Consider the following 22,394-nt stretch of genomic DNA (forward strand, 5'->3'; position numbering starts at 1 on the left):
GTAATTATTATATCTAACGCAGACTATTAGGGTTGCCTTATTCCATATTTTACGAATAAATGTATTAAAGGCGTTTACTTATAATTGATAAAAAAAAAAAAGCTCGAGGTTTTTAAAAGATTAACCGCCGTACTTTTCCACGTAATTATACTATAAGAATAAAATAAGAGGAAAAAAAATTGCAAATACCTTGGCTCGACTCGATACGACTCGTAAAACGAAATTAGTGCGGCTGCAAATCGCAGTCGACCTTATAGTACGAGTACTGTTAGTTTGACACGAGCTCCGGTGTTTTTTTTTTGTTTAATTTTCTTCGCAAATTATTTTTTAATTAGTTTTTAAATGAGATTTACTCGCAACCAATAGCGAAAGATAGAAGTATAGGTAAAGAGCAGATGCTCGATCGTCGTTGTATAGTTTCGATATTCTTATAATTACGATGAGCCAATAGGTATACCTATAGATGGGTGGGTAATGGGTATAGGTTGGTTGGTAGGTCTACGTATACGTACGATATCCGTAGGTATTGGAAGTACCTGTTTACGTAAATACGATTACTAATTGCTTTATCGGTAATGGCGACTGTTGGTTTAATATACCTACTCGTCGAATTGAACGTATAACGACGATATATTAAAACAAAGTTTAGTCGATACTCGATAGATATTTAATTATTTACGAATGTTTATCTTCCTACTTCCTACACCTGTACGTTTAGTAATTAATAATGTGGTTCAGTAAGATACCTACATATCTAAGTACTCAATTATGGACAGCTTGGTCTTTCAACACTTCAAAAAATCCATCTACGTGGTAAAGCACCAATTTAAAGTATAACTATATACCTAAGTAATCGACATCTGATTTGTTTATTTCGAAGGTTTATATACGGGAATAGATGGATTTTTTTTTGATAGTTGAAGGAAGGAATTTTGTTTGAAAAGTGACTCGATTTCAGATCATTCGTGCATTTCATGCCCTACAAAAGGAAATAAGTATCACAAATCAACGAGCATTTCTGCTCAAGTGAAAAAGTATGAAATCCAGCTCAAAAATCACCTAAATTTGAGAATTTTTTGTTCTAATGGTTTTTTTTTGAGATTTTTTTCCATAACACGAGCATTCAAAAATTTGCTTGAGGAACTATATAGAACGATTCAAAACTACCTGCAAGCAATGAATTTAGAAGGTCGAAAATGGGGTAAAACCAAATTTCAGCTTTCTACATCAATTTAATGAAATTTCAAAATTTTTTTTTCTTTTAAAATGAGCCTTCGAATTTTTTCGAAAATTTCCCAAAAATCTTGATAAAAAATTCAGTCCGCATCTACCACTCAGATGCAGCATTTTTAACATTTTTTTTGGTCAGTTTAGACACAAACTTTCAGAATCCGATTCTGCCGGTTCCAATCCTAAATTTTCTTCGACCATTCTTCAAAATAATAATAATAATAATAATAATAATAATTGTTCACAAACGCATCAACGCGACCGTAAAAAGCTGAAATTTAGCGCATCTCTTATTTTAGCTTTCAAAATTTGGAAAAAATTATATTTTGAAACGGATTTGAATCGAAAATTCGATTTCCTTTCAGTCAATTGTCTGAAGCTTCAGTTTGCTTTGAAACCACCACATCTCTACCTTTGAGGGGGAGGGAGTGAAAATGTGGATGCAAATTAAATTAAAGCTTTCCAAGTCAATTTTGTGAAATTTTGATTTTTTTTCGTAGAGAATGGACCGTTGAATTTTAAAATAATAATTTGCCAAAAATCGAAAAATGAACTTGAACATCTGAAAATCGACTTGTTGTTCTAGATGCTCTGAATTTTATTTGGTCTGGTTCGAAAAATTTTATTTTATTTTATTTTTATTTATTTATTTATTTATTTATTTTTTTTGATGATGCTAAACTAGTCAAGTATTCAGAAAAATTAGGTCGCCTTCCGAAGCGTTTATACATATTTTTCATTTACTTGTGAAATCCACCAAAAAATCTCTGAATAACTTGTGCAAAAGAAATTACATTTCCCCTTCTCCTTCAAAAAATTCAAAAAACAAAAGGAACGTGCCCCCAAGCAACGCGATGGTGCAGAATTTTAAATTTTAAATTTCAAACTAAAATTTTTTGAGTATTTCGTGGTTTTAATTTGGCGTAAAAATCAAATTTTTTCTGCTGTTTTTTCCAGGAACCGTTCGAAATTCCAGCAAATTTGGAAATTATTGCTATAATTTCGTATTATGTGCAGTTTACCAAACAACTAGCAATAAACTGAAAAATAAAGCTGTGTTATTTAAATAAAAATTTAATGTAATAATTAATCGTTTGGTGCTCACTTTGGAAAGTAATTTCCTTAATTTCTTTTAAACGATCGTGTTGATTTCCAAAGTTAAATTCAAAGATGCGGAAAGAAACGAAAAGCCGAGTTGGTAGAAATTTGATAGAAAATTTCATGGCGAAAATTTTTTTGCAACTTCCTCCCCCTTTTTTGACAACTTTGTGACCGCTCCTGGGGGGCACTATAAAATTATAATGAAACTGGATAGGACGTAGGTATGTAGCTGTCGCTCGGATTTCTAATTTCACAAAAATTTCATTTTTGGATCACCCCAAAAAAAAAAATACTAAAAATGATATATTTAAAAATTTTGAACAACGAACAAAATCGTAATTTTTCTAAATCTGAAAAAGTTTCTGTTGTAGATGAAATGGAAATATGTAAGTACATATGTGAATTTGTTGAAATTTAATTTTTGAATTCCCCTTTCTAGTTTTTTCAAACCTACGATGGTAAAATTTCAACTTGGCGTTTCATTCCCTCTTTTTTTTGATCACTTCGGTAGCTCAAATTGCAAAATTTTGATATTATTTTCGACACAATTGAAATCAAACTGGGTCAGATGTCGCGAGGTTTTTCAATTTCGAAAAAAGTTCGTCTTGAAAATTTAAGATTCGGGGATAATTTGATAAATAAATTGAAAAATAGTGATTCGTGATATTTCTGATTAAAAAAATTCCCGTTTTCGATGAAATAAAAAATTTATGTGGAGAGTGAAAGAGCAAAAATTTTTAAGATTTGTAAAATTACATTTTTGATTTTAGACGCGAAAATTGAGAGGCGAGCATCCCATTTCAATGTAAAAATTGAGGAATTGACAAATTTTCAGTATCGAATTCCAAAATACTCGTAGATTTCAAAAGCGATCAAAAATTTCAATTTATTTTTTATTATATATTTTCCATACAAGTCCGATATGTATTTGTAGTATTTCAAAACGAAAATTTTTTATGGTGCACAGAAATAGTGTCAAATTTTTGTATTTCAACCGGTATCTATTCCAAAAATCTCAAAATATGACATTTTAACCTGTATTATCTCAATTATTTAGAGGAAAAAATCAAAAAAATATTTTTAAAGTGATGAAATTTTGTTGCAAATTTTTAGATCAACTTCTCGTATGGAAATTTCTCGAAGTTATCCGCTGAACTTCTTCGGAGCGTTCAAGGGTCAAGTTATGTAGTTGATTACTTAGACGATAAAAATTTGACACGTTTTGTTATTTTTCATCGATTTTGAAGATTTTCAGTAATAAAATTGTTTTAAATTTGTGACATCTGCCAACTTCGCAGATGATTCTTATTCTTTACTTTGATTTTTCAGTTCTTTTTTTTCGAGAAATTCGCCGGATTTTCTAATTTTGCTGATTTCACGCTAATTTTTTTCTGAATTTCGTGATTCTGCGAATGATTTGATTGTAGTTTATCTAAAAATTGTCATATTTATGTGATAATTTTGCTACTCGAAAATTTGTCGCTTTTTTTGTGTATTTTCAAGTTGGAAGGGAGGGAGGGAGGGAGGGGAGGGGTTCCCCAATAGTTTCGCCTCTGTATTTTATTGGCATTTTGAATTAAAAAAATTATTTATTCGTTCGATTCATCCTGGCCGAGGATAGTCACGACCGAGTTCTCTGTCATTTTTAATGAGAGTTCATATTGGGGGATTACGAACTCCCATGGTTTTTCGATAGCACGTGATTTTTTAGTTGGTATTGCGACTTGCGAGTTCCTACGTAAAGATACGACTTACGAGAATGATGGATAGATATACTGGTATGTACATACGTACGAGTAGTTGTAGTTAGGTAAGGTATGTGTACCTGATAAACCGGTTGACTGTATCCGTCGGGCCGGCTGATGGGGTCCTGATCTAGGAAGACGCAAACGGTGTGCTCTTTGCTGGAATAGGTGTAGGTAACTTCGCCGTGGCGATAGAGCACCGGTACGGCCAGTATCAGGATGACCGCCCAAATGATGACGATGGCGGTATTGGCGTTTTTCTCGGTTCGCACGTACATGGAGGCGATCGGATGGACGACGGCGAGAAATCTGTCGAGCGACATGAGCACCAGCGTGTAGACGCTGGCGTAGGCCGTCACCACGATCAGGTACTGTACGCCTTTGCACCAAAGGTCGCCGAACGGCCAGAACGGCAGCACGTAATCGGTGGCCGTGAACGGTACGCAGAATATGATGAACAGCAGATCGGCGACCGCCAGGTTGATGATGAGCAAGTTGGTGGTGCTTCGCATCTGCTGGTTGAAAGCCACCACTATCACTACCATGCTATTACCGATTAAGCCTACGATTACGATTATACTAAATAAAAATATCACCACTATGGTCACCATACGTTGCATGTGGCCGAACTCGCTGTCCGACACCGGATCCGGTATCGAATTATTGATACAGAACGCGATATCGCTCACGTTCTCGGTCAGGCTCAGATTCTGGCACATCTCGTAGCGCAGATTATCGATACCGGTTACGTTGGTGTTGGTCATTTTGACGGCGGTTTTTTTTACCTTTTTTCGCGATTTTCGCTCGCCACTACCCCTCCCCTCGCGTCACCGACCGATCGGCCGTCTCGGGCTCGCGTACGCGTATTTTGGTCGCGATACCTTACGTTACTTTGAGTTACGATGCGATGCGATGCGATAGAATACGATATACGAGTTACGAGTATACGATATCTACGAATTAGTACGAGAGAAAAAAAACCGTGTCGAGGCAACGACGGTTCGATCGTTCGTCCGTCAACCGTTTGCCGTGTGAACTGACGGCCAGCTCCGACTCGAAGCTTTACTTCTTCTCTCTACGTGCGTATACTCGGCTCTGTTATCACTGAAAATTCGCACGCTTGCGCCCTTTTATCACCGACACCGACTATACGCCAGCCACCTGCCACCTCATCATACTCGTCGTCGTAGTAGCCCAGCCTCATCCTCATCCTCATCCTCATCATGCCTAATGATACATATACTACATGTATAGAGAGAATACAGATAGACGGAGACGTACTATATACCTACTCTCTTACTCTTCGCGAGTATTTCTGCGATGTGTTGTTGTTGTTGTTGTTTTTGTTCTTGTTGTCGCTGCTTCTTATCCTTTTTCCTGCTTTTCCTAACGCGGAGGCGGTGGGGCGGCGGCTGCTGCTGTTGCTGCTTTCCCATGTTTCGATGTTTCGCCACCCAAGATTTTTTTCCCCCGAGGGCCTCGTGTCTATTATATTCCTCGCAACTGTCATTTTTTTCCCCGTTAAACCATCGCTATTCACGTAGTCATCGTCGTCGCATCGATGGCTTTGGCTATGCTATACTACTCGATAATACGACTAACTCTTAGAAGTTGATGTTTTAAACTGATTAAACGATAATCTATTCATCTATTGGCATATTCATCGGTCGTTATACGCGTCTTAGGCCTACGTAACGTAATTATAAATGCGAACGAGATGCCAGATGGCAGCCTGGCAGGTGCCATTTGCCGCCTCAGCTGATTAATTTCGTCGACGAATTATCTTGATTGAAATGCTCGCTCACTCGTTCGTTCCTTCGCTAGCCCAAGTTCTTCCTTCCGCTATGCGAGTTGACACTTTTTTTTTCTTTCCTTTTCTTTTTCAGTCATTCCGAACGATTGACCAGATTTGTCGGCCAAGATTATATCGCTGTTCACACGCCTTTAGCTGCGAACGTGGTTGAAGTGGTAATTTCATCAACGAGTCGCGCCAACGTCTCTTCGTATAAATACAAATTTTACGCCTGCAACGAGAGTTCTTCGCATCGTCATCGTAAGCATTTAGCATTTTGGATTTTTTTTACTCGTGCTGAAATCGTTCGACGAGTTTTACCAGTCTTGAGAAGAAATGTTTATCGAGTGGAGACTTTTATTTTGAGTTGAAAGTTACTCAAATTTTAGCTCTGGTGGTGTCCATGGAAGAGAAATATAGGTCCTCAAAAATGGGGTATTTTCAACAAAAAAAAAATTGTGGTTTTTTCGCTCCGGCCTGTACCCAACCTGTTTAGTGAGAGAAATGGTCCGGTCCGATCGGGTCCCTGGGGATAATAGTTTCAGATTCTGCATCGACGACCTGGGTCATCGCTATCCAAATTCAAGATCACTTTTAGGGTTCTGATTAGGTATTTGTACATGTCAAACCAGGCTCGTACTCGAGTTACTAAAAGTCTACAATTTTTTTTTTTTTTTTTTTTTTTGACAAAAGTTACCTACTTAATTTATTTTTGAAAATTGTTAAAAATTCAACTTTTTTATTAAGTTGAAAACAAAAATACACATAAATGGATCATAATTTAAAAATAAAAAAAAAAACATGTCTTGGAGAAAAAGAAATGCTAATAATATTGATAAGTGAATAATTCCCGAAAGCATGTACTTACCTATAACCTTTTTTTGTTTAGCTCCCCATCTGCTACCTACCAGCTTTCGGATCTAATTTGTTCTAGCAACCACTTTCATTTTGGTTTTTTCACAGCGTTGCCAGTTGGTGAATGATCTATCCAGTGTCACTCCTAGATATTTGGGGTGGTCATTATGATTCAGTGCAGTGTTCCCCTATTGGATGTTGAGCTGTATCATGGCCTCACAGTTTCGCAGGTAGAACAAACAGGTTTCTGTCTTGAGTGGATTTGGCCTGACAGGGTGTCTACTGGCAAGGAAAACAAGGAAAACAAGGAAATAGCAGGGATTTCACTCGAGGTAGCAAGGAAGCAGGAAAATAGCAGGGATTTTGACAATTTCTGTGTAATAGCAAGGAATTTTCAAAAAAGTGCCTCTTGAATTTTCAATTTCATAATGCATTTTCCATTTTTTCTTGTAGTTTTTTTCATTAAAAATAGTTGATTTCTACTTTTTGAATCATAAATTTTCAAAATTTTCGCCCTCGCTTCGCTTGGGCTGAATTATTTTGTATCGCAAATAGTCTTTAATTAAACATGTCAAAAGCGAAAAGTGAAAATTGAAAAAAACATTCAAATAGAAAATAATGGTCTTATACTTCTTGAATTATCATCAATTTTCAAAAGCGTTTGCCCTCACTTTGCTTTGAAATTGGAAGTTATAAAATTTCAGGGTTGTGCCTCAAAACACGCAAAATTGTGTGTATTGTGCAGCTCAAAATAGCGAAGAGAGATGGAAAATTTTTTTCAAGAGCATTGAAAAGCACGAAATTTTAGCGTTGAAGCTTCTTCTTAACAGATTTTACTGCGCTAAATTGTTAAAATCTTCGCCCTTCTCTTCTAGTCTCAGATTTAATTTTCAAAGTTCAAAAGCTGAATAAATCACAAAAACGAAGAAAAAAGGTACGAATTTTTGATTTCAGTACCTACCTACATATACCAAGAAAAATTGCTGTTCATTTCCCCTTTCAATACTTATTTTCTGCTAATGTGACAATTAAAAAATAAGGGGGGAGTGTGGTGGTGGGTATCAGAGTGGCACATTTCGCTCTACCGTTTATTGGACGCCAAAAACAAGAAATTTCCTACTAAACGAGTACCTGTACACAAGGGGGGGGGGTTGTATTTTTAAACTCAAATTTGAGGCAAGGAAAAACAAGGAAATAGCAAGGAATTTGATTTTTCAAATCCAGTAGACACCCTGCCTGAGGTTGTTGGCTTTATACTTAATATTCGTCGAGTTCTTCTATTGCCTGATTCAGTGTGTCTTCCCCCTATACAAATGTGTCACACCATGCTGTGAGCGCTAAGTCGTCTGCATAAAGGAAGCGACGTGCAGGTCCTCCAATTGGTTGGTCATTGGTGTAGATATTAAAAAGAATGGGTGACAGGACACTTCCCTGCGGCAAGCCATTCTTTTGCCTTCTCCAAGTGCTGTTCTTTCCATCTAAAGTCACGTGGAACCTCCGGTCTTTAAGCAGTATCGTGATGATTTCTGTAACTTTGTAGTCCCTGGTCAGTTCATAGATCTTGTACTGAAGTAACTGATGACACACTGTGTCAAATGTCGCAGTGAGGTGCACAAACACAGCACCAGTGACCTTGCGCTGTTCAAAAGCATCCTCAATGTGCCGTGTTAAACTCTGGACCTGACCAGTACAAGATTTCCCAGGTCTGAAACCTGCCTACTGGCTGATTAGGTTCTTGTCAATATGCTCAGCTACTCGATTTAGGACCACTCGCTCAAATATCTTATATAGGTGACATAGTAACGATATAGGGTGGTAACTTTTAGGGTCATTTGGGTCTTTGCCTGGCTTCTGGATAGCAATGATGTGGGCCTGTCTCCATGATCAAGGTATTTTTGATGTTTCTACTCAGGTGTTGTACAATTCCTGGATTTGTGTAACAGTTTTTGACCCAAAATGCATTATCTGCTCTACATACATTTTATCAACACCTGCTGCTTTTTGATTTTTGGCTGAGCATATAGCTACTGTGACCTCGGAGTATATGAATAGTGATGAAAAGTTATTCACTTCCTCTGCTTGATTACGAATAATTTTCTTGCTTTTAATTCTTCCATTTATCTTTCCATTAATGAGCAACTGGTGAGCAATCTGGTTTGCTGTTGTCTGAGTGAAACTCCTTGCTTGACTTTTTTCTCTATTCAGTCTCTTGAGCAGGTGCCATGCTCTTCGACTATCCTTGCCAAAATTGAGATCTTCTACCAGTCCCTGCCAGTTCTCCTGCCTTGACTGAGCTATCTCCGCTGATAGTTTATCTCCAAGCTCTATGGTATCATCTTCAAAAGGATTTTCATTAAATTTATGAACATATTCGTTGTATGTATTGTGTGATGAGGCTTAGTTTCATACCAGAGATGTACTCTTTCCTTGCTCCTCTTGGGATGTGCTTGACTGAAATTCGTTTTAAAGACTGCATTAAAAAGATCATAATTTTCTGGCGCTGGTATGAACTATTGTCGAAATTTCTTAATAGTCTCGTTTTTTCCTAAAAGTCATTTTTTTGCAAAAAAAATGTTTTGTTTGTTTTCCTGGTAATCAGACACTTCCCCGAATCCACTTTCCCAAAAGACATTTTCCTGAATGACAAAATCCCAATTCCCAAAAGTTTCACGCGCTGTTTTGATTTAAAAAAACATTCAAAAAAAATATCACTTTTTAACGGAAAAATTGTCCAAAAAAATCGCCAATTTTCAACAAAGATTGCGAAGAAGCACTATTTTTTGGCAAAAATTTCCCTCTAGTCCTGCTTACCTGTTGCCAAATTTTTTTGATTTTTCACTTGGAATTGGCAAACATTGGAAAATAGAAAAATTTCGCGTTTCGAATGAATTGCAAAAAACTGTAAATTCTTCGCTAATAATTCCCAAAAGTCCTGTTTTTTTTTAAATTGTTAAATTTTTGCTTCTTAATTTTTAAATTTTTTTTAAATGAACTATTCAAAAGCCTTGCTTAGGTATTTGCCAGAAATTGTCAAAGTCTTGCTTTTTGCCAAAAATTGTTTTTTACATAAAAGTAGTCGTTTTTGCAAAATAATTCCAGCCGTACTTTTTAAAATGATTGTCCAAAAATCTCACTTTTTTGCCAGAAATAGCTTGAAAATCATTCCGGTTGGAAAGATTTTCAATCTTGTTTTATTTTTCCAAAAATTGACTTCTTCGCTTGACCTTAAGAAATTCTCTTTTCGTTGCCAAAAATTTTCAAAAAAGTCTCGATTTTTCATTTTTAAATCGTAATGTTTTGTGTTTTTTTTTGTGGTTTTTTTTACATTAAAGACATGTTTTACCCGCATTTTGTCACTTTTTAGCTACTTTTACGAGTTTTTCTTTTTTTTTTTTTTTTTGTTACTAAAGCTGATTGTTTGGAAATAAATTCGGTACGCGAGCTCTGTAAAATATCCAAAAATATTATTTCTTAAGGAAATGGCAATGGTGGCCAAAACATTGGCACCACTGCGATCCAAATTTTTTTGCCAGTTTCGGTGAAAAAATTAAAAAAATCATCGTTAAACAGCTTTTTTGAATTTTATCAATTTTCTAAACTTTGTCAAAACTTTTAAAATGATCTTTAGCATCTGAAACTTTGGTTATGGATGTTATACGACACGCTGCACTGCTTCAATCCGGCTTGGTTTCATTCTGACCAGAAAGTGTGACTTGAAATGGTTTTCCATGTAAGTAATTTTATCACGCTGAACTGTTTCGCTGTGAAGTTTGAAGTTCTATTTTTGATTATAAATTTTTTATATTCTGACTACAAACGTGCGCTGGAGCGGTGGTTGGAGTTGAAGAAAAGTGCGAAGGAGGAAGCATATAAGTACGTATTTGTACCTGGGCAATTGTTTGCAGGCACAGCTGTAGTGTACAGGTTAATGAACCAAAGCAACAGAGCCGAAAACTAATTGCAAGTTGGAGGAAGAACCTTAGCTAACAAAGCGAGACTGCTGACTGCCCCCGTTACCCATCTTCGTCCGACTCTCTCATTTGTGAAGATCGGTTGCCCGGTTGTCCGTTGCCAATTGTCCGTGTCACTAGAGCCGTATTCTCTTTCTCTCAACTCTCGTCTCTCATTGCGCATCCGTCGCTTGTCGCTTGTGTTTGGTTGTTGCGAGAGTTCGGCCAAGTGTAGATTTATTCTGTTTCGGTGTTTTGTTTTTCATCTTGGACTTCTTTTTCATTTCGGTTTTCATTTTTTTCAAATGATCACTCGAGTATTATTGCTCTTTGAAAGTTAATGTTTGTGCCTGACTTACGCCGACGACGTCCAGAATTACATGGAATGTACCACGTAGACCAGTAAAACCTTTTTGGCATCTTTCAAAGCGAACAAATTTACCATTCGGTGCGAAATAAAGAGCCGAAATGTATCACGTCGAGTCCGTCGTCGTCGTCGTCGTTGTTGCGGTTCCCATATTCATATACGAGTACGACGCGATGCCTGCCTGCCTGGTTGGTTGTGGATCATAATTTTACCATTATTGAAATCCGAAATACGGCTACGGAGCTCCCAAATTACATCTTTACGGTATAACGAGCTGCTACAGTCGTTTCGTTATTATGAATTTTGCATGATTTATGATTGTACTACGTGTATCGTCTCGCGTCTGCGTCTTCGTAAAGGGTTAAGTTGTTGGCGAAAGTTGGTTCAGAGCGTCCACCGAGATCGAGTTTGAGCTCTCCAGCATTGTACTTGTACCTTACCTTTACGAATATTGCGTATGCACAGTTTTTTTGTTGTTGTTGTTTTTTTTTAATCGTCAATAATTGTTAAGTAATTTTATTTTCAGCTGCCGAAGTTGATTTTTCAATTTTTGACGAAATTTAGTTAGTGCACTAAAGTCGGTCTCCCAAATTGATTGCGATCATTTTCGAGTCGATCTGGAGTCTGCAGCCAAAGTTTGATTTTTTCCCGCGGACTGGAGTCTGTCTAGAGAGCGCTGCAGTCAACTTCGGTTGATGAAAATTTGATACTATGGTGAATTCGAAAATCTCAATCGACTGGGACAGTTGAATCGCGAATCCGAGATGAAGGAGGCTTCAGAATGATTTGAAACTAATGCCCAATTAACTTGGAAGATCGAAAATAGCATACAAGCTAAATTTCAGCTTTCTAGTTCAATTTGGTAATATTTTGATTTCTTCCCATTTCTGGTGGAAATTCCAATTTTTTAAAATTCACCAAAGTCGAAAAAAGAATTTCTGCGCCTGAAATGAAATTTTGGTCGGGGTGTTCATCGATTCCTTTTTGACCGATTGAAATAGACAGACACTTTTCTTCATCTCAGTAGCCAGTAGAGGTAGGTACTCGGGTTGAGTTAGTTGCAGTTTTATTCACGACTAAATAATATGTAAAATAGCGAGAAAAAATAGGCAAAAACAAGCAAAAAAAAAACAGACGGGCGAGACATGAAATAATTTTCCGTTGTTAATACTCTTCGCTTTGAAACGAAAGCTTTTCGCTGTGACTTTGCTATTTAAGAGATTACGCGCGAGATGAAAAATTTCCTCATCTATTTCCGCAGTTCGGAGGTGTTTTGCGAATGGAAAAAATATTCGTAATTATTACTCGTCCGTGTACAAGTACAATGTACCTGTACCTACCTACTTTTAGTTAATTAGCGCAGTGCTCTTATCGTTAGTTAATGTGTCAAGTTTACGAGTTCGATGTTTAAAACGTTTACAACGTGTTTCGTATTATAAACTGGCGCTGTTTTTTCTCCGAAAAGGTGAAGCACACAACGACGCACGTGTACGCGGACACACGTCACGTCACGTCACTCGCCTTATACTTAAAACACATTAAAACAATTTTGAAAAGTTGAAAACCGCGGCACTGAACCTATTAAGCTTTTTGCCCTTACGACCTTGCCAACATTTTGGCAAACGCGCACATGAGAGGGATGGTAAAGACGATGATGATGGTGTCGAGTGTAGGAGGAGTGAGGTCGAACCCCGTCTTCTCGTCAACTTTTTGAAGCGACAAGTTTCACCTTTAGGAGTTGGACGAAGAACAGTAGCAGGGAAAAGGAGATGAAAATTTTCCGACAGAATAACGACAATCGTAAAGCGTTATCGCTGATTTCTGATTTGTGATCCCATCAAATGAAACGGGCGGTTCGAGATTCCAGTCATCAACGTTCAACGCGAGCGAGAAACATTTTTCGTAAATTTAATTTTGGTCACGGTCAAACGATGATTCGAGTACCTAATTTTAATTTAAAAAAAAAAAAAAAGGAAAATGAGTACCTCATGGTGGCAACACGTCCCATCGCATCGCATACTCCACACTTGTCGTATAAACGATCGACGAATCGGTGGTGACATAAATACTCGTATTCGAAGCTGTCGTCGCGTCGTACGAGAGAAAAAGAAATCGTTCTAGGTGAACATTTTCCATCATCATCGTCGGTCTCGGTTTTCCTTTTTTTTTTTTTTTTTTTTTTTCTGTTGCCCTTTTAGACTACAATCAATCATAGGTGGTGCGCTACGCCCTGCTTTTAATTTCGCAAATATTTTCCTTATTTTGATGGACTGGTCGAGAGTTACCGATACCCTTCTTATTACGTTAGTAACCGTGGTAAACTCGGCGTCGGTATTATGTACGATGGTGATATGTGGTCACGAGTCTGGCGACGTGAGTTGATAAATATGAAAGTACTCGTACATTAGCGTGATTCGTGAGGGGGGGGTTCTCGCCGCCACCACTCCCCCTCCCATGTAATAAAAATTTAGGCGAAAAGTTGAAAAATTTTTTGGGAAAAGAGAAAATAAAGACTGACTTTTTGTATCAAAAATAATCATTTTGTTTCCAGCTTCCCTTTCCAAAATTTGTTGGAATCACATCTGGCTGATTAGCATGAAAAATATTGGAGTGAGAGGGGGAGGGTCTGAGTGAAGAAAAATTATGAAAATCTAGCGAAAAAAGTTGAAAAAATGTCAGTCTCAACCCCCCCCCCCCTCCCCATCGACCCGTCTATCTCTTCGTCACGTCTCTGATCGCGGGAGGTGTCTGAAGGGAAGGAAGATACGATTACTCGAAAAGGGCAATTTTAGAAAATTGAAAAGATTTGATGGATAAGTTTTTGACTATTTTTCTCAATTTTTTCAAACTGGCAATCGCGATAGAATAATAAATTGGCACCACAGCACCACTGCGTTTCGATTCGTCTTCCATTTCAAGAAAGAATGAAACTACAGATCAGCGGAGCGAACCATTATTTGGGAAGGAGGAGTAGGGTTGGTTTTCATCTCGTGTTCGGTTCCTACGTGTGGAAAAATTTAATATAAATTTTTGGTCATCCGACGCGACGAACGAACTACACAAAAAGAAAACCCATCAAGGCGAAAAACAAGCAGAAAAATGTAGGTATGTACCTAGACCTACGTATACGAGACCACGAAGTACTGAAAAAACGCCTGTTTTCGGTTATGATTTTTCAAGTTTCCGCATACCTGCGACTACGAGTCGATTGTTGACGGAAAGATGAGCATTGAGCAATAAGCACTTTCAACGTGCTTTCCTTCGCAAACTTACGTGAATACTGTACGTCTACGTAGTGTACGTATACGTACGTAATTGTGTGTGTGTGTGTGTGAGATTGTGCCTAATGTGCGGAGATACTCGTACCGTTTGCTCAGACGGAGCGCGTAATTCGCAAATATTACACACTAGGTATCTAATATCTATGCCCGTGCAGAATGCAAAATGGTTATAATGGTTTTAAATACAAGTAGGGTTTCAAAGAGGATGCTGTGTGTTATTGGCGAAAGTACCTCGGGCAGGGTGTGAGATGGCAGTGGAAGGAACGGGGAGGGAGGGGTGTGAAAAGTTTAACACGCGGGTCGAGTTCGAGTATTCCTTCTGTGTGTGTGTCTGTGTGTGTGTGTGTGTGTGCGTGTAGGTGTACACGAGATGAAATGATGGAATTATTTGTTTGAAAGTAGGTGAAGCTCGCTTATGGAAAATGTTTCGAAATGATTGTACGTCGAATAATTTTGATTATTTCAAGTTCAGCTCTGCTTATACGAGTAAGACATGGAGTATTTGTTGTATTCGCCACTTTTAATGTAGGTACTCGTATGGCATTTTTCTCCCTCTTTTTAATGGAAAATTGGGAAAGGTGGGGGTCATTATTTAGAAGAAAGTTTCATTCGTACGTCAGAGACCTCCAGCCTGGTTCCGTTAGAGTCGAGTTGAAAACTGACTTAGAGTGGAGTGAATGAAAGTAAAACGAAAAAAATAGGTACAAATTTTTAGATTTTTGTAATTTTTGTAATTTTTTGTTGGTCGTGTCGGTTTACGCTGGTTATAACAACGGTATAGAGCGTTGAGCATACAGCGGTGACATTCACCTTACACCTGTTCTTACCAACAGAAGTCAATATTTAGATATTTACTCACGCCGCACTCCGCACTCCATAGCTACTCGTTTACTCGTTACTTACGCGTCAAAATTCACCAAGAATACTTACTCGTACTATTTGCTTTGCGTACACATTTATTATGTACGTTGCTTTGAAAATACCTACGTAATTCTTCTGCCCCACCGTGCCGCCGACATTAAATGTAAGTAAATTTTTCGTTTCAGGAATATGAAAACTCGAGTGGTACCCGAATCGAATCGAATATACCAATCAACATTGAACATGGCGAGTTCGACTGGACTGACCCTTAGCGAATTGGAAAAAGGTAAGGAGCAAATTCAATTACGTACATATACTCGTATTACTGCTCGAAGGCGTAATCGTATTCGCCGGTATGTTTTCAAGGTTACTTCGCGTACTCTATTTAGGATAGGATACTCGTATTTATCTTACATATCGAGGGAACTGCGCGAGTTACCTACCGATGAATTGCACTCTCTTCCAGTTTTTTTTTTCATTTTTTTTGTGGTGTAAATTTTTAGTGCAAATAACACGCAGATTTCGATGGAGGTAAAGCTGCACTGATTGAGCTACACTTTTCTTTAAATTTCAATCTCTGTATCAGAATTGCTTTAAATTAGCACATTTTTGAGAACTCCCTTCAGTTCCCCAGCAATGCAGTTGGTCTTTTCTTTTCATACTGAGGCTCTTGAAGTTGAAAAATGTCGAAAAATTGAAAATAGAACGAATCCGACACGGTTAAATTTTTTTCAATTTTCAGTCCCTGAGTCAGAATTTCTAGTAACCCTGCGCATCCAATTATTTTTCCACATTTCGGGAGACCAAGCTCTACTTTTTCATCATTTAGGGGGAGTCATAACTACTGAATAGTACTTTTTTGATTAAAAAAAAAAATGATCAAATTCGAGGATTAGAATGTAAAAGCGTGAAAATTTCAACTTTTTTGACCTTTCTTTTTTTTTTTTTTTTTTTTTTGAGAAGACCTATGTTCAACATTTTCATCATGTTGAGAGAGGAAGGGGGTTAAACAATTAGAATGTAAAAACGCTGGAATTTACTTTTCGTTATGAGGGAGAAAAACGCCGGTATTTACTTCCAAAAATCAGAAGCGGGCATTTTTCCTCAAGGCGAGTCATTTTTATCAAAAATGTGTTTTATGTCACAACACCACTAAAAAAAGCCGTACTGCCAGTCGTATAATTCTGAAATTTTGCACGCGAGCCTCCAAAAACAATGTAAAATCAACCAACTTCTTGGAATTCCTATTTTTGGGCCATAGGCAGGCAGTCGTCAGGCACCCTCTCCCCCAATTTTGAGATGAAAGAATCGTATGAATCGAACTCGCTGAACACGAATACGAAGTTAGATTTGCAGTTAGACCCTCCTAAGGGTCGTAAATTTTTGAAATAATTCACGTTTGGGTGAATTCAAAATTTTTTATTCGAAACTCGTTCGAGTAGGTACGATTTTTTCTCGAAAAAAGCGTTTTTTCGCCATTGTGGGCAAGGGGATGAGGTGGGGAAAACTTTTTTGGCTTCAACATTTCTTTTCGAATGTACCCAATATAGTCCGGCATATGACAATAGGAGTAATTGCACCCCCCCCCTCCGCAGATCCACCGGGACAACTTTTTTTCTTAAAGGGGACATCCTAAGGAACATTTTAAAGCAAACTTGTCAAAAGAAAAGTTGGCCTTACTTATAAAATGGCGGCCATTTTGATTGACAGGTCAGCCGAAATCGCAGATTTTGCGTTTCAACATAGGACTTGCACGAACTTTTTCAAACTTTTCAAAGGTAGGTCGAAAGATTATGCAAAAATTCATCACCTGTCAAAATTTCAAGTGCTAAAGTGCGTTTTTCGATTTTTGGAGAATTTTTGAAAATCGAATTTAGGCCAAAAATGAGGGAAAAAATCAAAATTTTACCAAATTGACCAAGAAGGCTGAAATTTGGTATATAGCCTATTTTCGACATGCCGAATCGATTGGAAACGGTTTCAACCGGTTTTGAGCAGTTCTGGAGCCTCCAGCAGATTTTTGAAACTCGAAATTCCCACAAAATTCCATCAAATTGGAGTTGTAAAGCTAAAATTAATTATAATAAAAACCAATTTCAATACGCTACGAAGTACTGCAGGTAAATTTCAAGTCGTTTTGGATCCTCCAGCGACTTTTTGAAAATTCCTGAAGCCTCCAGCAGATTTTTGAAACATTAAATTTTCACAAAATTTCATCAAATGGAGTTCGCAAGCGGAAATTTACTTCGCAGACCACATGGTGGTTTCAAATGGTTTTGAAGCGTCCAGCTACTTTTAGAAAATTTCAATTTTCCAAAAAAATGTCATACAACCTTTCAAAAAGTTGCTCGAGCTAGGCTCCAAAACGACTTGAAATTCACCAGCAGTCAACTTCGTAACGTATTGAAATTAGTTTGCAGAATGAATTTCGACTCTCCATCTTAGTTGATTCATGAGATTTTGGGGAAATTTCAAGTTTCAAAAATCTACTGGAGGCTCCGGTAATTTTCAAAAAAAGTCGCTGGAGGCCTTGAAATTACTTGAATCCACCTGAAGTCGTTTTTAGAGGGCGTTAAAATTGGAGAGTAGAGTAAATTTCAGCTTTCCATCTCCATTTGATGAAATTTTGTGAAAATTTAATGTTTCAAAAATCTGCTGGAGGCTTCAGGAATTTTCAAAAAGTCGCTGGAGGATCCAAAACGACTTGAAATTTACCTGCAGTACTTCGTAGCATATTGAAATTGGGTTTTAGAATTAATTTTAGCTTTACAACTCCAATTTGATGGAATTTTGTGGAAATTACGAGTTTCAAAAATCTGCTGGAGGCTCCAGAACTGCTCAAAACGGGTTGAAATCGTTTCCAATCGATTTGGCATGTCGAAAATAGGGTTTATTCTAAATTTCAGCTTTCTTGGTCAATTTGGTAAAATTTTGATTTTTTTCGCTCATTTTTGGCCTAAATTGGATTTTCAAAAATTCACCAAAAATCGAAAAACGCACTTTAGCACTTGAAATTTTGACAGGTGATAAATTTTTGCATGATCTTTCGACCTACCTTTGAAATGTTTGAAATCAAAATGGCCGCCATTTTGTAAGTAAGGCCAACTTTTTTTTTGGCAAGTTTGCTTTAAAATGTTCCTTAGGATGTCCCCTTTGAGAAAAAATTTGTCCCGGAGGATCGGCCGGGGGGGGGGGTGCAATTACTCCTATTGTCATATGCTGGACTAATTATGTTTCATCGAAACTTCAAAAATCCGAGGACAAGGGCATTTCATAACTATTTTACTCGGGAATACCTCATCTGAGAACTGAGCCGTATTTAGAATAAACCGAAGCTTTATGATTGACTATTTTGATTAGTAAGTTCCTCGAGTCACGATTAAATACAGTTACAAAAAAACTCGCGAAACTGAGAATGTCAGCCTTCAAGAATTTTCCCAAAGCATTCCGCGTATCAAAGGAACGAAACATTTACCGCGTATTTCAAAAACTTTTTTTTTTTTTGAGAATCAGCAGACGCTTTGCGGAAACATTTTCTCGATCACGATATTGGTAAAGGCGCAAAAAGTGTCGGCATCGGCGTGCCTATGCGAGGGCGTAGGAAGCCATAAAAGATGTGAATTTTTAAAAAATAACGACGACTTACGAGAAAGCTGCGACGATACGACGACGACGATGCCAGGTTGGCTGCTGGCTGCTGGCTGCTCCTGCTACCTATTTCAAGTGGGTATTACGATTTTTGCGGCAAAGTGGAAATGAATAAAAACGTGACCTTTTCGTCGGCCGAAGGCTTAAAGTTTTGAGATTTCGCGGTTTTTTTTTTCTAAAGGGAGGCTACGCGTCACATTTGAATTTTATCTCGGACAACGTAATTATTTCAGTCACGTTTTTACTGTGGCGCGTAAATATATACCTTTTTAAAAATTTATATTCAAATACGTCGACTGTGTCGTCGGTGGCTGGTTTTTCGATCGCGTATAGGCCATATAGCCATAGCCATAACTATAGAGAAAGAGCGAGAGAGAGAGAGAGAGAGAGAGAAGACACGATGGGCAAGGCGAGGCATACTCGTATATTTGAAAAGTTTCTGCGTGGAAATTGATTATAAGCTTTAATTTTGTTTCGCTTTACGTCGTCGCGACGAGACGCGCGTACGAAAGGCCCCCCTTTATTAAAAAGCTTTAATTTAACGATGAATTATCGATAAACCAGGCAACAAAATTTTTTCATTTCGAATTTCGTGAGGCTCGGGCATCGGGCACGAATAAAGCTGAGAATGTACCTAATACCTAATGTGGTATATTGGTATATACCTACTCGGCCCGTATGTTTATTTAGCCGGACGAGATAAAGAGAAATGTATATTCTCATCCGCCGACGTGATTTATTTGCAGCGAAGTGGACTCGCCGAACGCGATAGCGACGTTTTTTTTTTCTTCACTCTTTTTCCCCATCTATTTGCCAAACGAAAAGAAAATATTAGATTCGGAAAATAATTATCCTCGTTGGTTCGCGTGTTAAGACAAAAACCCAAAATAACTCTTTTATTGAATTTTTTTTTTAGCTACGTTTCATTCGATAAGGGCTTTTCCTCTTTTCCTCGTTACTTCTCGCTCTCGCACTCTCACTCTATATTAGTTCGTTCGCTTCTTCGTTCGCTCGTTTTGATCTTGGCGAAGCAAAAGTTTTCATTTAATCAACGGTCGTTTTTTTCATTTGCGAATTGCGAATAGCACTCGCACTCGCCCTCACCCTCGTCCCTTCTCCGTCTAATGTAACTTATATAGAAATGAAAAAGCTATCAAAGTGGATTTTCCAGCGCTTTTTTTTTTCTTCTTCTTTCTATTTTTATTTTTCTTCTCTCGACGAGAATTAGAAACGACCGAGGTTCTCGCGAAGATTATTCGATAAGTACGATTTAAAGGCGGCTAAGACCGGGGCAGTGGAAAAAATTAATTATAAGCTCCTCACCTAGCCTTTGCCTTTGCCTTTACCTGTGCCTTTGCTTTACTTGCAGCTGTTTCGCGTTCTCGCAACTCGATCAAGATATGTATGTATGTGGGCAAAGATAAGCACATGCGTAGGTACGAGTAGATGGAGTATCACCCCGCACGGGGCAGGGGTAAAAAAGAGCATCGCGGTTACATGTACTTAGGGGTGATAAGCTGGCCGGGCTACGTTTGTAATTACTCTCGAATCGAGCGCGTAATACGCTCGTTTGACCAATTATTCAACGCAGCAGCCACCAGCCACCAGCCAGCCAGCCATTTGATACCCAAAATGTCATCTCATCGTCGCCGATGTAATTCGCTTACCACTTTGTTAACCCGATTAAAAACCATTACCCTCGCTCGTAGATTGCTGGGCTGAAAAAAAAACTCGTTGCAGCGTAAAAGCATTAACTTGAAATTTTCTCTTTACAAGCCAGCAGCCTGCAAAAATCTACCGCCTCGTCTACGATACAATATCTATACACAGTGTGTTGCACCTCGACCTTACCCATTCATCACCCACATTTACGCAGAAGAACCCTTTGAGCTGATACTTTGCGATTTGAAAGAAACCAAACTACTCGTATACGAGTATATCGAAAGAGCACATCTTGAAACCATCGTAATCCAAATTCCAGGAGATTATAAAAGTTTTATTTTTAGAATTTGGACAATTTTTGGAATTTAAAAATTTACAAGAACTGATTTCGAAGGCGATTTTTATTCAGCATTTTTCATGAAATATGATTATTTTTTTAGCAAAGTGAGCCAATGCGAATCAAGTAAGTATTCGATTCTGGTCCCACATTGCATCCTAAAGGAAATTTCAAGGGCCCAAAATTTTCGAAAAATTGCACAAAAATAGTCGAAAAAAGCGATCGGGTAACTACGACTTTTGAAATCGTTTTTTCTAGTCACAAGACGAGTCGAGTCTTCTGGAATTTTTTTGGGCCATAAATTTCCAAAAAATTGTCCAAAAATGGCTGAAGTGAAAAATGCGATTGGGCAGCTAAAAGTTTGGATTTTAGACAAACGTCGAGTTTCCTGGAGTTCGGGCTAAATTTAAAGTCTCCGCGTTCGAAAGGGTATTTTTTGGGCCCAAAATTTTCAAAAAAAGTACCCAAAAATGGTAAAAAAAAAATGCGACTGGGCTGTTACAACTTTCAAAATCATCTGAAAGTCGACTTTTGTCTCGAAGAGACGATTCACAAAGTTGTAACTGCCTAATCGTATTTTGCGACCATTCTTGGACAATTTTTCGAATGTTCGGGGTCCAAAATATACCTTATGGACTCCATGATTGGGAGGAGGGGGTGAGGGAAGAGGAGATCGACTCTATCAACATTTTAGGAAATCAAATCGCGTCATTTATGGAACCCTCGACTCTTTTTTAGAAATCTCCGATTTTTTCCTATATTCACGATGGGTATAATAAATTTTCCAACTCGGAACTCTATCCTATATCGATGAAAACGAGTAGAAAAAATCGAAGATATTTTACATACAAATTTGGCATTCGATTTATCACCTGGTAAAATTTAGAAAATTGAGAATAATTAATCGTAAACTTGGGTTTTACGTATTGTACGAATCGCCTCCAACCGTAATGAGCAACCGTCAAGTCGAAAAATTTTACTCGACATGCAAATTTTTCACGCGCTTCGACGAACATTTGCCAAAATACAGTGAAAGTAGGTATAGTTAAAAAGGGTAACGCGAGACGAGACCTATTTTTCAACCCATCGATTGGTTTTAATTGCCACGCGTTATTGTTCATCAAATGAAGAACCATTCGGCATTTAACGAGTACCCCTACTTGGTTAGATTAGTAGGTACAATTGTACTGGACGTACCTGCGAGAACGACCACTGACCAGTTACGTTATCTGTCCATTTATCTATTCGTGTGTGCATCTATCTGTCAATCCATTTTACCTTACAAATCAAATATCAAATTTTCGAAAGGATCCATTAGTTCAACTTCATTTCAAAAGGAAATTACGCATTACTCGTTAGGATGAGACCATTAGAACAGAGTCGATAAAACTGTTTTTATCACAATTCGAGATTCGATCTAAAAAAAAATATAAGTACGTTTTTCCAACGGAAACGATCTAAATTTTGTGAATTTTAACGAAAATTGACGAGAAGGAAGTTTACTTCGAGTAGGGGAATGATCAGAAAAATTTGTAGTCCCCGAAACTTAGCTAATGCCAGGAATC

The 22,394-nt window shown here is 37.8% G+C and overlaps 2 protein-coding genes across 2 annotated transcripts in view; one reads left to right on the forward strand and one right to left on the reverse strand.

Annotated features, from left to right (window-relative positions):
* Positions 1-5,136, reverse strand: part of LOC135843882 (allatostatin-A receptor-like) — a 185,243-nt gene extending 180,107 nt beyond the window's left edge. The window contains exon 1 of the mRNA XM_065361924.1: positions 4,157-5,136. Within this exon, the coding sequence (XP_065217996.1) occupies positions 4,157-4,840 (684 nt within the window). The 5' untranslated portion in view covers positions 4,841-5,136. The remainder of the gene's footprint in view (positions 1-4,156) is intronic.
* Positions 1-22,394, forward strand: part of LOC135843899 (uncharacterized) — a 165,368-nt gene that overhangs the window by 83,053 nt on the left and 59,921 nt on the right. The window contains exon 5 of the mRNA XM_065361946.1: positions 15,368-15,468. The gene's annotated coding sequence lies outside the window, so the exon portion shown is untranslated. The remainder of the gene's footprint in view (positions 1-15,367; positions 15,469-22,394) is intronic.

The sequence above is a fragment of the Planococcus citri genome, chromosome 1 (assembly GCF_950023065.1).
Source record: "Planococcus citri chromosome 1, ihPlaCitr1.1, whole genome shotgun sequence".
Classification (NCBI taxonomy): domain Eukaryota; kingdom Metazoa; phylum Arthropoda; class Insecta; order Hemiptera; family Pseudococcidae; genus Planococcus; species Planococcus citri.